At 42.1% G+C, this 16641-nt stretch overlaps 1 protein-coding gene across 6 annotated transcripts in view; it reads right to left on the reverse strand.

Annotated features, from left to right (window-relative positions):
* Positions 1 to 16641, reverse strand: part of SH3KBP1 (SH3 domain containing kinase binding protein 1) — a 336343-nt gene that overhangs the window by 77902 nt on the left and 241800 nt on the right. For all 6 annotated transcript variants that reach the window (XM_044937139.2, XM_025276217.3, XM_044937141.2 and 3 more), the window contains one exon: positions 7356 to 7450. In XM_044937139.2, the coding sequence (XP_044793074.1) occupies positions 7356 to 7450 (95 nt within the window). The remainder of the gene's footprint in view (positions 1 to 7355; positions 7451 to 16641) is intronic.

The raw sequence follows: 16641 nt of genomic DNA on the forward strand, positions 1-16641 counted from the left end.
ACTGGAGACTCTATGCCCCACAACTACTGAGCCCGAGCACTCTAGAGCCCATGCTCCACAACAAGAGAAGCCTGCACGCTGCAACTAGAGAAAAACCATGGCAGCAATGAAGAGTCTGTGCACTGCAATGAAGACCCAGAGCAGCCAAAAGAAAAGGCACTGAGGCAGCAATACAGCAATTTATCATCATGAAATAATAACTGCTAACATTTATCCAGAACTTACTATCAGAGATTTCAAGTGCTTTGCCTCCTTTAACTTGCTTCATCTTTACACCAAGAGGTAGCTACTGTTATCATCTCCATTTCACAGATGTGAAAACCAAGGCACAGAAAGACTGAGTAGCCCGCCCAAGGTTACACAAGTAGTAGAAAGTGGTAGGAATGCTTACACACAGGAGGACCTACAAATAAGGTGGCGACTACAGGCAACACGGTGCAGAACAGGGAAAACTCAGAAACAAGCAAATGTAAAAGAGGACTGTGGTCCGCCATATGTTGGGATGTTAAGGAACCATTTAACCTTGCTGCCCAAGATAGACATGATATACTGGGGACAAATGAGGGTGCACAAGAGTGTACATGATATGACTTTATTTTTATTTTGAAAACTGTAATTGTGTGTGTGTGTATGTGTGAAGTCTGAAAGAACATGGCTCAAATATTAAGAGAGATATCTGAAGGTGATGTGGTCACAGGTGATTTTGACTTGCCTTCCTATTGATCTGTCTTGTTCTCATTTATTCCCTGAGAGTAAGTATTACTTATTTAATTTTTAAGTAGAAGAGGGCATCAGAGAATGAGATGGCTAGTGGCATCACCAATGCAATGGACATGAACCTGGGCAAACTTTGGGAGATGGTGAGGGACAGGGAGGCCTGGAGTGCTGCAGTCCATGGGGTCGCAAAGAGTTGGACACGACTGGGCGACTGAAAAACAACAAATTAAAAGTGCACCCCATGCTACTTTCCATCTCAGAAAAGTATATTTTAATAAAATGCAAATGTGAATGTAAAGAGCTTTGAGATACTTTAAGAAGACAGAGGCTATAAAACTATAATAAATCAGTTTCATCCTAAGAAAAGTTAAATAATAGAGGGGCATTTCAGGGAAAGTACAGCCCTTAATTGCAGGGGAGTTCAATATACCAAGAGAGAACTCCCAATCAATGGGCATTCGTCTTTTCTTCTTCCTATCATAACTTATCACAGCAATAACTATAATTTTACTTTTTATTTCTAAAGCATTTTCAGTCACAACATTTCATTTAATCCTACAACAATAATACAAATAGAAAGGGTGGAAACAGAAAACAGAAAAAAGAGTTTCTCTAATTCCTTAAGACACCTGCAGATTTTTATGTGTGTGTTGGAGGAAAAAAGTATTCCAAGATGCTGGGGCAAGGGTGACTGATGTCCTGTCACTTAAGTACAGCACTTGCGAGAGAGATGATAATTAAGTTGAACAAACACAGGGTCCGTTCAGTTTTATATAATTTGAGGAAGCATGCAAAGCTGAGAGTCGGCATCAACTGCCAACTCATCTGTCAATGAGAAATCTGCAATCATCGAAATTTCCAGGTGGCACTGTTTTGACTGTCTACTGGCAAGCGGTAAAAGTCCTACTTTTACCGTCTTCATCTAATTTAAAACTGTGTCTCTGTAATGGTACACAAGCTCAGGAAGAAGAGTTTTGAGCAAATGTGTTTCTGGTGCCAGGAATCTTCCTGACGGTCTCAGAGTCCAGGTTACTTTTATTAGCAAGACAAAACAGCAGCAAACTGTATTCCTGGGGCTTTCCAGTGGTCTGAGGAAAAGATATATTGTGACTGCTGTACCCAGTCAGGACATATGCAGTCTAACAAGACAGGCTATACCGCGAGAAATACATCCGAGGCCATAAATGACTCATTTGCTGAACACTGACATTTTTCAAATGTGTGTAAACCCAGATGATCCCAGACCTATGCTTAACTTCTTCATTCACTCATAAAACACGTCCTTCTAATGGGTCTGTCAGCATGTCATCATTTTCAGGGTGACACCTGCTAATTTACTCCTCACCCCTGAAACCACATTTAATCCTACACTTTACCTCTGCTAAAAGCTTCAGCAGTTGAGAGAGAAAGGGTCAAGGCCAGCAATCTATATATCTGATCAGCTTTCTTCTTCCAAGCTGAGAACCTTTCCTGAGATTTCCAAAGTCACTTTCCCATGGGGAGAGGAGCAAGGGAGTCTGGATGCATTTTTCTCATGAATAAATGTTTCAACTAATGAATTAATGGAAGGGAGGCAGGAAGGGAAAATAAACATTAAAATAAACAAAGGAAAGATCATAACAGAAAGACTTAGGAAGGAGCTCAGGGTGACTTTCTTTTCTTTCTCTCTTTTCCCCTTGCCCTCACTGCTCTCTTCCTCTTTCTCTCTTTTTTCATGGTGACAGCAAGGAGAAAACGAACCAGAATCCAGAAGAGAGAGAAGCGAAATGGGCTGGGCATGGGAAGAAGTGGAAGAAAGAAGTAGGAGAAGAGAGCTTCAGGCACAAAATGAAGCAACATGAGCCCTGTGCTGAGCTCAATGTGTTCTCTGCACTATGATTCCATTTCTGTAGATGCGACAATGGAATCAGCAAGTCCTGATTGATTCTGACCCTAAGAGGTCACAGCCATGGATACCAAAATGTCAGAAATGGATGGGGGAATGGTGTCGTAATATTGTTTTCCTGATAAAATAATGATGATGTCATGAATTCAGAAAGAAAATCCCACAGGCACTTGCCCTAGATATATCCAGCAACAACACGTGACTCAATCAGTAGACAAGAGTTACCTCAGGGAGTGACCGAGCCCCACCTACTGCAAGCACCCACAGCCCCACAGGAAACAGCAGTCCCGTCCCACCAGCCCCCACAGTCAAGGTCAGGAGACGCCTCTGCCCTGGCGTGGCTGCTGGTGACTAGGAGTCTCTTGGGAAAGTCGCTTCCGGGCTCTGGGCCTCTCTCTGTTCCTCCTTCGTCACCAGGACAGAACACCCAGGGTGCCATCTAACTCCCAGGACTGCTGTGACCTCAAGCATTTGGGGCTCCTGGTTTGCGGCATCCCCAAGAACAGGCGAAATCCCTAAAAACAGGCGAAACCCCTAAGAACAGGCGACATCCCTAGCTGGGATTTTTTTCACAGTGGTGACCTTAAATCACTCCTACCTGTAGCTACTCTTCTGGCTTCCTTCTTTCTTGAGAGGTGCATGTATCAGTTTTCTCCCCCAAATATCAATGCTGTCCGCCTCTCCTTTCCTCCAACTACACTACATTGTGACTTTAGTCAATAATAGTACCTTTCTTCATATTTACCTTGATATTGTCAAATAGGCTGTATAACCATGAAGAAATGGGGGTGTCTGTTTGCCTTTAATGGGTCAAAGACACAGCCACTCAGGGGAGCCTTTTGATAAGATATACCCAAGTTCTAAAGGAGTCACGTGGGAAGCCCTTCCTCCCTGGTGAGTGGGGACCACTATCCTGGGGCCAAGAGGCTGTTGGCCAAGGGCAGGGACATTGGCCCTCTCCACAGCTGGGCTCGTTCTGCCCCAGGCAGCAGCGGCCAGGGCGCACACATTCTTCACAGCCGAGCCCCTCCTGACCCCCCAGCTGCTCTCAGTCTTTCTCCAGGGAGCTTCTCGGGTTGGAAACCAGACCCAGAGGCTTCTGAACCCTTTCAATCATGCTCTGAGCACAAGCCAGGAAGGTCAGGATGGGGGCGGCAGGAATGCAGACGAAGGAGCTATTTTTGAGTGACTGGAAATAAAAGCTAAACACAGGTGTGTTCTGCACCCATGGAAATGTTTCCAAATCCACAAGAATTCTTTATAAATAAACTAAAAAAAACACACCACTGGAGTTGCCACATTTCATCCTGGTTTCCAGGGACACACACAAATAGTTCGGGCCGGTGCACATTATTTCCGGAACTGAGGAGCGCTTACAGGCACCCACTAAAGGTGTCTGACTCATTTTCTAGCAAGCTCTATGAACTGACAACCTAGGACTGAAAATGAGGGTGATGTTTGCCCTGTGACTCCTCCCACGGCTCAGAAAAGCAGGGCAAAGAGAAATCAGTTTAACTGACTATAAAATGAGACTGCAGCTGGCTTTTGGGGTAAATTGATAAAATCTACAGCAAAAGCCATCAACACTTAGAGAACAGCAATTCTGAACTTTCAATTCAACTCATAATGTAATAAAGAACCATATCAAAATGTAGATTAAACAAATCATGGTGAAACTATTCATTCTGCAATATGAAAAGCAAACAGTCATCTAAATGAACTTGTGAGTGATCCCTCAACTTGGAGCAAGAGGAAGATTTTTTTATAAAGCAGGCTTGACAGACTCAGACTCCATCCTTCCCATCTTCAGCAGGCAAAGTACTTTTGGCATATTTTCTTTCCAATTCTTGCTGAAATCTCACCCATTGCAAAATTATTTTTTTAAATATAATTTTATTTCTTTTTGGCTGTGCTGGGTCTTTGTTGCTGCTCAGGCTTTCTCTAGTTGCAGCAAGCATGCTCAGTCGCTTCAGTCGTGTCTGACTCTCTGCAACCACAAGAACTATAGCCCACCAGCTCCTCTGTCCATGGGATTTCCCAGGCAAGAATACTGGAGTGGGTTACCATTCCCTTCTCCAGAGGATCTTTCTGACCCAGGGATCGAACCTGTGTCCCCTGCATTGCAGGCAGATTTTTTTTTTTTTTTTTTTTTAGGTAAGAAGTGGATTTATTTAGAAAGAAACACACTCCATAGACAGGGTGTGGGCCATCCGTCTCAAAGGGCAAGTGTGGCCTTGGGAGAAACATCCACAGAGTGTGGGCTGTTGCAACAACTAAGCCCGGCAACACGACTACTGAGCCTGTGCTCTGGAGCCTGAGGAGCAGCAACTATTGAGCCCACAATCCACAACTACTGAAGCCCACATGCCCTAGAGCTGAGCTCCACAAGAGAAGCCACCGCTATGAGAAACCCGTGCACTGCAACTAGAGAGTAGTGCCACCCCTCCATGTGGAAGCCAGGTGCAGGGATCACGTGGACAGGGAGGATGCCAAGAGCTCATTTTGCAAGTGTAGTTGTAATTATCTGTAAGCTGCTTCATAGGTCCAAACTGCTTCTTAACATTCAGCTAGGGAACTGGGGAAAGCAGTCGCAACCCTCAGGACACTGTTGAGAGCAGCCTTCCACCTCCACCTGGTTCCCTGCTCCCTACTGGGTGGATGGGACCAAGAGAGAGTCCCACTCTGACTAAAGAAGCTCTTTAGAAAACTCCACTTTCTTTTATCTGGCAGGATTTCAGGCTGGGAGGAAGGAATGAAATCACCAGGATGAATGAGTTCTCATCATATAGAATCAAATGACAAGGATGGAATATAAGAAGATGTTGAGGTAGAAATAGATGAGTTCAGACAAGAGACCATCTGCGGCAGTTTTTTCTTTTCCCCAGACCTTAGTAAACGTTATTGTACATCTGGTTTTCAACTGAAAAGAGGGTGTCCCCCTCCAAACAAAAACAGGAAAGTGACCCCCTCCTCCACATTGCAAAGAATGGCAGTTGTTTAAAACTCCGGTCTCTTTATCGTCTGGGGGTGGGGGGAGGGAAACAGCTCTACCCCTTCCTCCATGGTAATAAAAACTAGTTTCTGGGCCAGTTATCGGAGTATCTATCTCCTGCTTCACAGTCGCTTCATGTCTTTGGTTCAGGGTCTGATTTAAAATAGGCAATGCCCTGTGACCAGGAATGCAGCCTGGAGGAGGCTCACAGGATAAGGGCAAGTCCGGCAAAGAGAACCTCTCTGCCTCCTCGGCTGAAAGGAACAGAAAGGCATTGTTTCCCTTCCTCTGGGTTCCTCTGGCCACGGTCAGCACCTACAGAGGTGAATCAAATTAAGTTCACAGGAGAAAAGTTTAGAGGTGAGAAGATGGATGTTCTGGGGCCCTCAGCAAGCAGGGAACACTCTGCTGGTCCAGAAAGGCACCTGAGCATTGCCCAGCATGCCGCTTTCCATGTAGAAGGTGAGAGCGCAAGCTGTCTCCCTAAATAATCTGACCTTGGGCAAGCTAATTAAACTCTGGGGTCCTGCATTCCTTGGCATCTGGGGCTTGGGCTCAAACACACAGCCTCCACAGCCATTCCTTAAAGGTCACTGTCCTTGATTAGAAATCACCTATAGACACATTTGGGGGCGGGGGAAGGGGAGCAGGTAACACCACATCCCTCCCCTCTCAGTGATGGCTAGAGGCAGCAGGACCCAGGGCCTGCTTCCCACCTGAACCCCCTGCCCTCTCTCCCCTTTCTCTGCCCCCTCCACCCTGTCCATGCTTTCTCAGTTCAGTTCAGTCGCTCAGTCGTGTCCGACTCTTTGCGACCCCATGAACCGCAGCACGCCAGGCCTCCCTGTCCATCACCAACTGCTGGAGTCCACCCAAACCCATGTCCATTGAGTCGGTGATGCCATCCAACCATCTCATCCTCTGTCATCCCCTTCTCCTCCTGCCTTCAATCTTTCCCAGCATCAGGGTCTTTTCAAATGAGTCAGCTCTTCACAGCAGGTGGCCAAAGTACTGGAGTTTCAGCTTTCTAGCCCCGCATAAATGAAAGCAGCAGTGATGATTCCCCAGTCACACCCTTAAGCATCCTAAAGACAGCTCAGCTTTTCCTCATGGTCAACCATAAGAACCCTGTATTTCAGGGAAAAGGCCACATATTCTGGGAATTACTTAAATAATAGATCTTTCAACCACCTTCTTGATGAGTACCACTGCATGAAAGCATAAAGTCCATGGTGCAGGCCCTGTTAAGCTGTGTCACTTCACACAGATGCAGTGATCATAAAATCGTCCCATCTTCTCAGCCTGAGCAAGATGGGCAAGATTCTCTCAGGCATGCTACCTGTCTTTGATCTGAACAGTAAACATTCTTTAAGCCTTATCTGCCTGTGAAGCACAACCTTGCCTTTCTGGAACCCCTCCTTGGGTCCCTCTTGGCACAGAGCTTTGCAGCCGGGGCTGCTGGGGAGGATGGACTCGCCAGTCAAGCAGGCCACTCTCCATCCCCCAGGTCAGCCTTTCTGGGATGGGGCCACACAAATCTGCAGCTGGTTCCAATGCAAATGGAATCTAGCTGAGCTTCAAGTTCATTCATTCACTTGGATACATTTGGCCTAGCCTGACTGAGAGGAAAGACGCAAGATTCTTCCTTGGGAATTCAGGATCATGAAAATCATTTCAAAGGTTAAAATAAAAGCTCGTACTATCCACTCAACACCTCAAAGTACTTCAGAGTTTAGAAGATAGGAGGAAACCTTTGTTTACCTTATTGATGAGAGTGACTATATCTCCTTCTTTGATTGTCAATTCATCGTCGTTCTGTGCCTCATATGGAAATATAACTTTGCAGTAATCCTTGGCTGTAAGGAGAAAAGAAAACACAACTTTTAAAATGCTGTATCTAATGAGCTGTCCCAGGAGGAGATGTTCTCTATCACATTAACTGCAGAGAAAGGCACACTTAACCAACAGGACATAACTGCTGCATAAAGAAACAAGGTTCACCCTCAGAAAACCACCCAACATGGCTCATTTTTGGTTCATGCATTTTTTTATTCTCACTCTTTTCCCTCACAAATTAGGTGATGTCATAAAAGCCACTGACTGCTTTGCTTCTCTCAGACAGAAAAGCAAAATGGTTTCCTTGGTCTCAGAAAACAGGGTGTCCTTTTATAGACTATTTTACACACCATTTTATATCTTCTTCAGGTGGATTGTGTAGACACAATCTACAAAGAGCTTAAAAGCTTAAATTTTGCCCTCTTTTGCACATCACTAAATCAGAAATCAAGCATATGCATATGTTATAAAATGGTACTCAAAACAATGGAAAAGACTCCAGTATGGTCTGTTAAGAGATAGAGGTCAATGTAACTGTTTGTGATCATGTTTCAGTCACAAATGGCCAACAAATGCTGACCAAATGTTCTTTACACACACATGTGGGGTGGGGGCAAACTTTTCAAATATGTTTCAAGGTCCCTTTATGGGAACCTGCCTACTCAGAAAGGGGGTTGTTCGACAGTAAGGAAACAGCTTTCACCCCAGAGAGAAAACACTAAGGCCAGTTAAAATCCATTCAAATGTGCCCTGAATTATATGCTTTGGAAAGTCTACCTGATACTAAAACCTTCACTATTTCCACAAAAGCACCTGTTTAGAAGACAGTGAAAATATTTGTAAGGTACTGGGGAAATTAAGACTTTGAAAAGAGGTTTAAAGACTCAGGACAAAAGGTAGAAAGAAAAATTCGAGAGAATTAGCACCAACTGGGTATTTATTATTCTGCACCAAAGTCAACAACCCCAGTTACTTTGAATGGCTTTAGATATTTCCCAAGGATTAGGCCAGTTCCTACAGACAGATTACAACCTAGAGGTATATAAGTATCAATTATATTATCCTTGGTACAATTTACATCACTAAAATGTGGGGATTTTTTTAAATTATGGTTAATATCACATCAATCAAAGAGAGTGATATATAAAATCAAGGCAATAAAACATCTATAATACAGACACACTGGTCTAGGGTTGGGATATGACAGAGAGTAGGGAGGGGATGAGGGAGGAAGGGAGAGAGGAAAGAGAGGGACTAACTTTGTTGACAGATGTTTTTGCTTCCCATTCAATGACTTGAAGATATCAGTTATATCCCCTAGCCTAGTGTGGGAACCCTTCTGTCTTAGGTACTCTGGGAAGTTGATGGCTTTTGCTCCTTAACTCATCCTAAGAGGCACTAGTTCTAAATCCCATCACCATCAATCCACCCAAATATTCCTAAGCCCACATGGTGCCATCTCTCTTAAATTAGCTATAGCAAACCTCCCCAATTCTGAATGGGCCCAAATGTTCTAAAGGGAGGGGGGAAAGTTAAGCATCTTTAAATTGGATAATGACAGCTCCTTACCAATTTTCCTATTGACGGTATTAGTGAAATATGACCACCCCACCTCAAAACTTGGAACAACACTGAAATAAATGCAGTATTATTGGAGAACTGCCCTGCAGTCTTTGCTTTAAGAATAATTTGTTGGATCAGAATCATGGAAACGTTTTAGAAGATAAGACATCTGTGGCCAACAAAGAAAAGGAAAAAGTCATGTTTATATTCCTTTCCACCCATCAAAAATAGTCAATTAAGTGTGGTAGACATTGCTGGTTAACTACCCAGTCACTATTCCCCATCCGCTTCTCAGTTCATAGAATCCTAATTTGCTCAGGCATTATTTTCAGGAATAGGGAACCCTCCCACAGCCCTGGGGATGAGTAAAGTATGTCTAGGCAAATAATACTTTTATAACCATTTTTACATTGAAATATAGTTAATTTATAATGCTGTGTTTGTTTCAGGTGGACAGCAAAGTGATTCAGTTATGCACACACACATATAGTATTCTTTTTCAGATTCTTTTCCCACACAATTTATTACAAGGCATTGAATATGTTTCCTGTGCTATAACAGTAGGTCTTTGTTGTTTATTTTATATATAGTAGTGTATATGTTAATACCAAACTCCTAATTTATCTTCCTCCACTTCCCACTATTCCATTTGGTATTTGTAAGTTTATTTTCTTTGTCTGTGAGTCCACTTCTGTTTGGTCAATAAGTTCATTTGTATCAATTTTTTAGATTCCAAATATAAGTGATATCATATGATATTTGTTCTTGTCTCATTTACTTAATATAATAATCTCTAGGTCCATCCATGTTGCTGCAAATGGCATTATTTCATCCGTTCTATGGCTGAGTAATATTCCATTGTATATATGTACCACATCTTCTTTATCCATTCCTCTGTTGATGGACGTGTAGGTTGCTTCCATGCCCTGGCTACTGTAAATAGTGCTGCCATGAACATTGGGGTGCATGTATCTTTCTGAATTATGATTTTCTCTGGATATATGCCCAAGAGTGACATTACTGGATCATATGGTAGCTCTACTGTTAGTTTTTTAAGGACCTTCTATACTGTCTCCATAGTGGCTGTACCAATTTGCATTCCCACCAACAGTGTAGAAGGGTCCCCTTTTCTCCACATCCTTTCCAGCACTGTTTGTAGACTTTTTAATGATGGCCGTTCTGACTGGTGTGAGGTGATGCCACATTATAGTTTTGATTTGCATTTCTCTAATAATTAGTCACATTGAGCATCTTTTCATATGTCTGTTGGCCATCTGTGTATCTTCTTTGGGAAAATGTCGATTTAGGTCTCTTTAGACAAATAATATCTATTTCACTCCCCTTTGCGGGTGATTGGTTGAGGAGTCTGCATGTGATCCACTTCTAGCCAATGAGATGTGAGAAGAAATGTCCTGGGGTGGGGAGAGGCTGTTAGATTTTATTCCCAGATTTAAAAAAAAAAAAAGATACATGTTAAGACAGTATGGTACTGGCACAAAGACAGAAATATAGATCAATGGAACAAATAGAAAGCCCAGAGATAAATCCACGCACATATGGACACCTTATCTTTGACAAAGGAGGCAAGAATATACAGTGGATTAAAGACAATCTCTTTAACAAGTGGTGCTGGGAAAACTGGTCAACCACTTGTAAAAGAATGAAACTAGAACACTTTCTAACACCATACACAAAAATAAACTCAAAATGGATTAAAGATCTCAACGTAAGACCAGAAACTATAAAACTCCTAGAGGAGAACATAGGCAAAACACTCTCTGACATACATCACAGCAGGATCCTCTATGACCCACCTCCCAGAATACTGGAAATAAAAGCAAAAATAAACAAATGGGACCTAATTAACCTTAAAAGCTTCTGCACATCAAAGGAAACTATTAGCAAGGTGAAAAGACAGCCTTCAGAATGGGAGAAGATAATAGCAAATGAAGCAACTGACAAACAACTAATCTCGAGAATATACAAGCAACTCCTACAGCTCAACTCCAGAAAAATAAATGACCCAATCAAAAAATGGGCCAAAGAACTAAATAGACATTTCTCCAAAGAAGACATACAGATGGCTAACAAACACATGAAAAGATGCTCAACATCACTCATTATCAGAGAAATGCAAATCAAAACCACTATGAGGTACCATCTCACACCAGTCAGAATGGCTGCGATCCAAAAGTCTACAAGTAATAAATGCTGGAGAGGGTGTGGAGAAAAGGAAACCCTCTTCCACTGTTGGTGGGAATGCAAACTAGTACAGCCACTATGGAGAACAGTGTGGAGATTCCTTAAAAAATGGAAATAGAACTGCCTTATGATCCAGCAATCCCACTGCTGGGCATACACACTGAGGAAACCAGAAGGGAAAGAGACACGTGTACCCCAATGTTCATCGCAGCACTGTTTATAATAGCCAGGACATGGAAGCAACCTAGATGTCCATCAGCAGATGAATGGATAAGAAAGCTGTGGTACATATACACAATGGAGTATTACTCAGCCATTAAAAAGAATACATTTGAATCAGTTCTAATGAGGTGGATGAAACTGGAGCCTATTATACAGAGTGAAGTAAGCCAGAAAGAAAAACACCAATACAGTAGACTAACGCATATATATGGAATTTAGAAAGATGGTAACAATAACCCTGTGTACGAGACAGCAAAAGAGACACTGATGTATAGAACAGTCTTATGGACTCTGTGAGAGAGGGAGAGGGTGGGAAGATTTGGGAGAATGGCATTGAAACATGTAAAATATCATGTATGAAACGAGTTGCCAGTCCAGGTTCGATGCACGATACTGGATGATTGGGGCTGGTGCACTGGGACGACCCAGAGGGATGGAATGGGGAGGGAGGAGGGAGGAGGGTTCAGGATGGGGAACACATGTATACCTGTGGCGGATTCATTTTGATATTTGGCAAAACTAATACAATTATGTAAAGTTTAAAAATAAAATAAAATTTAAAAAAATAAAAAAAAAAAGATACATGAGAAAAATAGTTACCGCAGCCTTTTTGCATTTAACACTGTTTCACCCTTGTTGGAAGACAGTACACAGTTTCGTCCTGCCACAGTCACATTTCAACCATGAAAGGAAAGCCAAGAAAATCAAAGAGGAAGTGACCTTGAGCCCTGACACTGTTGAGATGTCTGTCAAATTATTCAACTTCAGGGGACCTGTCCTTGGATTTCTTGTTATCTGACTTAAGAAAATTTCATTGCTTATCATCACTTTGTGGTGATGTAGGTATTTATCACTCAAAGCAGGCGGCTTCCTGACATGAAGGAACTGGGAAGAGAGGACACTTTCAGTAACCTCTTCTGAAACACTTAACTATAATCTGCCAGCCCCCCCACCCAAACCTTCTTCCTATGTATCTTTCTCATCCCTTCTCCCACCCTCCCCCACCAACTCTTCCCTTGCTACCTTAAGACCTGGCCTCCTAATAGGTCAGTAAATGACTATGAAATTGACTCATAACCAACAGAAGTGAGAAAACATTTTTATAAGAAAGTACTAATATGCTTTTAAAATGTTTAATGAGGCCATTTCATTTTATGGTCAGTTTCCTTATGAGCTAAAGGAGGGTAGGTGTTCCTCTGTCATTTTTTAAAAAACAGCTTTAATGATGTATGATTTATATACCATAAAATTCACACATGTAAGTTGTACAGTTTGAAGAGTTTTTATAGAGTTGGGTGGCCATCACTGCAATGCAGTTTTAGAACACTTTCAACATGTAGCTATGCTGTTTAATATGTAAAGCCTTAGACGCAAAATGACCTAGAAAGCACCAATTTTAGATAAAAGAAGGAGGTAATAGTGCCAGTGGCTACCGTCAACTACCTCTCTCTGTAAAGCAGGTTCCCACACAATACCTCACCCATCTTTGTATCTCCAGAACCTGACATAGCTCCCATTCAGTGTTTCTTGATGATTCTCTAGCAACACCTATAAAGTAGAGGACTATGGGATAGCAAAGCAGGAAGAGAGGATTCTGGGCTAGAAGTCAGGATGGTCAAGACTGGGTTTGGCCCCAACCAGTCCTTCCCAAGCACACAACTTGAGGCAATCACCTGTTGCTCTGGACCTCACGTCCTCAGGTGTGAAAGAGAGGCTGGCCCAAGAGCACCAAGAGGAGCGCTCAGCTAACTTTAGCAGGACTCTTAGAGCCAATTTAAACATATTCTAGAACTCTAATATAAAACAATAAAAACAGAGCTATCTGGTTAAATTAGAGAGTGACGCTCATCCATCTTCTCCTCAGAAATATCTCAGTGAAATAATGGAGGCATCAAAGAACACACTGGGCTATACATAAGTCCCAGCCACCTCTGACCTGTTCAGAGCTCTGGTCGTGAGCACCGTAACTCACAACACTCCTGACCAAACATGACAACTACTTACCTCACATTTTAAGTTATTATGATATATTTGAAAATAAGAATTTTTTTTTTAAAATTCTGAGGCATTTAGGCCCTAACTCAGCAGTATTGGGAAATAAGAACATTAGGCTGGTTTGGCTATATCAATGGTTTTAAGATATTCAAAAGTAAATTCAAATGTAAAATAATATATTAACTGAGACTATGATTTTAATTTTCTAGTCTGTGGAATAAAAATATTTCTTACTTTAATTCAAATATTTACTGAGTTACCACCATGTAAAAGATGGGCTTCCCTGGTGGCTCAGTGGTAAAGAATCTGCCTGACAATACAGGAGACACAAGAGATGCAGGTTTGATCTAATCCCGGGGTTGGGATGATCTCCTGGAGAAGGAAATGGCAATCCACTCCAATAGTCTTGCCTGGAGAATCGCATGGACAGAGGAGCCTGGCAGGCTACAGTCCATGGGGTCACAAAAGAGTGTGACACCACTTAGTGACTAACAACAACATGAAAAAGTTACTGTCAGTTCTTGGGCTTGTGATATACAGGTCAGTCCAACCACCCTCACACAGAAGTCCAACCTAATACACAAATAAGCATCAACTCACCATGACAGAATATTGTCACGGTGTTTCAGAGAAAGGCAAGATCATATTCAGGAGAGAGTTCACAAAAGAGCAGGCATTTGATAGGTCTTGAAAGAAGGGTATAATTCCAAATCCCTTTTGAACGTGGGAAGATTATAAATTTTAAATGAGTAGCAGACAGAGATGGAGAGTAAAGGACTGAAATTAATTTTTGGAGGCAGGCATTTTCCATCTATTCATCAATTAGATGGATTTAATTAGTCCAAGATCAAATAGGAATGAATACACACAAGCACATCAAGAAATAAAGACACGATCTATCCAGTGATTAACACGATTGTGTCTCTATTTTTTCTTTAGAAAGATTTAAAAATATTAATAAATTAGCATAAGACTGAAACCTTAAGTCAGTTTTTAAGCCTTTTTTGTCTCAGAGTCCTTTAAGAATCTGATAAAAAGCAATGACTCTTTCCAGAAAAGAAAAAAAAAAAAACCAAAACACACAGATACATTCAAAGGTACAGAGAAAATGTGTTATACAATATCTGGTATACAGTATCAGAAGGGTCAAAATTGCCCAGTTCCCAATCAAGAGCCCCTTATATGTGATGACTGGCATTGCAATTTCAAGAAACACCAAGTCCAGTCATAATTCACATCCCTTTCAAAAAAAGCCCCATTATGCCAATCTCTAAATTTCTAGAAATTTACATGAGATTAAAAACAGATTGTTCAAGGAATTTAATTCACATGACCACACCCAATGACACCTTTCAACTGCCTTTATAATCTATTTGTACAAAAAGCAAACAAACTTAAGAAAATACCCTCACCTTAAAAAAAATAGCAGGAAAAACAGAATAAACATATCAACAAAGAAAACATACACACACCAAGAAAGTAACATTAAATTTAGGACAATTCTTTGAGCTCAACTTAGGACATGAAGATCAAAACTCCATGTATCACAATGTCTGGTCGGAAGCCTTCCAGAACTTTCAGCAGAGATGGAAAGTATCAGGTCATGCCTAGAACCGGAGAATTTCTTTTCTTCTGAGGACACCAGAACAAAAATATCAAACTCAGTGGTGTCTACTTTTGCCAACATCAAAATCTGAAAATTCTTTCATTAAACTGACAAATATTATCTGAGACACGACTGGTTCATAATCCCTTATTCAGAAGCCCTGGGGACAGAATTTTTCAGATTTTAGAAAGGAAATACATTGCACATACCATATAATATGTAACATCCCCAGCTGGGATCTGGGGCTATACCCAAGCATCAAATACATTAAAAATTTGCAGCAAATGGATGCTTCGTCACCCCAAATGGGATGAATGAGCTAGTGGTAAAGAACTGGCCTACCAATGCAGGAGACTTAGGAGACAGGGGTTGGATCCCTGGGTTGGGAAGATCCCCTGGAGGAGGGCATGACAACCCACTCTAGTATTCTTGCCTGTAGAATCCCCATGGACAGAGGAGCCTGGGAGGCTATATAGTCCAGGGGGTCGCAGAGTTGGACACTACTGAAGTGACTTAGCACATACCCACATTCACATTAGCCCAGAACAAGTTTTATCACCCAAGAAGTGATAAAGCCTTCTAGTTTTCAGGAGTGTTTTGTACTTTGGAATTCCAATAAGGGTTTGACTTCTATCATGTTCTGGGGAAAACTGAAATAAGACTAGTTATCTGATTCTCAAGGAGTTTATCATTAAGGAGAGGAAATAAAGCATGTATACGCAGAGCTCTGGACAAGGCAACAGGGAAGAGAGTCAGAGTGATGTGTTTGGATTAAAGCCTTAGAAGCTTGGAAATGGGGAAATCACTTCCTAAAGCAGAAACTTGGGGTCCCTTCCTAGAAGAGGAAAATAGCACTGGCCCTGCCTGGACAATGTTCCAGGCCTTTGACTAGAGTGGGCTGGGGTGTTTCCCAACCATTCTTGATGACAAGAAGCAGACAACTAGTCTTATTTCACTTATTCTCTTTAACACTCATGGGAGGGGTAGGATGAATACATTTATTCAAAAAATACTGAGTGTCCAGCATGTGCCTGGCGGCAGAAGATACAGCGGTGCCCTCCTGGGGCATAAGTCCACATCAGTGGTTCCCAACTGGCTTGACTTGCCTTCCCATGAGACACCCACAAAGCCCCTAGATGTTTATGGTTGTCACAGTGTGGGGGGAGATGGTAACGGACATCTAGTCCGTAGGGGCTGGGAAGCTGCTAAATACCATACAATGGACACAGGACAGCCCCCAGCAAAGTCTGATGTGGTCTAAATGTTCACAGGGCCCAAGTGGAGAAAACCTGGTCCATATCTAAACTCGGGGAAATGAAACACAACGTCTTTGCCACTACATTGTCAACCCTGGCCCAATGCTTTCTGTCACGAAAAAGTTGACCCCTCTGGTCTTGCATGTTGATAGGAATATGACTTTCAAATTATTTCATATATATGAACTCTGCCACTTTTTACTCTCTTACTTTGAAAAGAAAAAAAAAATCAAAATGTGACAGGCAAAGGAAGCCTTTCTGTTCTCTAATATGGAACAGACAATGGCTCCTCTCAATGACACTTTCTCCTGCTCAGGTGAGGAGAAACTCTGAGTCTTTGGGAGGAAGGGAATCCATCAGGACAGCA

The sequence above is a fragment of the Bubalus bubalis genome, chromosome X, assembly GCF_019923935.1.
Source record: "Bubalus bubalis isolate 160015118507 breed Murrah chromosome X, NDDB_SH_1, whole genome shotgun sequence".
Classification (NCBI taxonomy): Eukaryota; Metazoa; Chordata; class Mammalia; order Artiodactyla; family Bovidae; genus Bubalus; species Bubalus bubalis.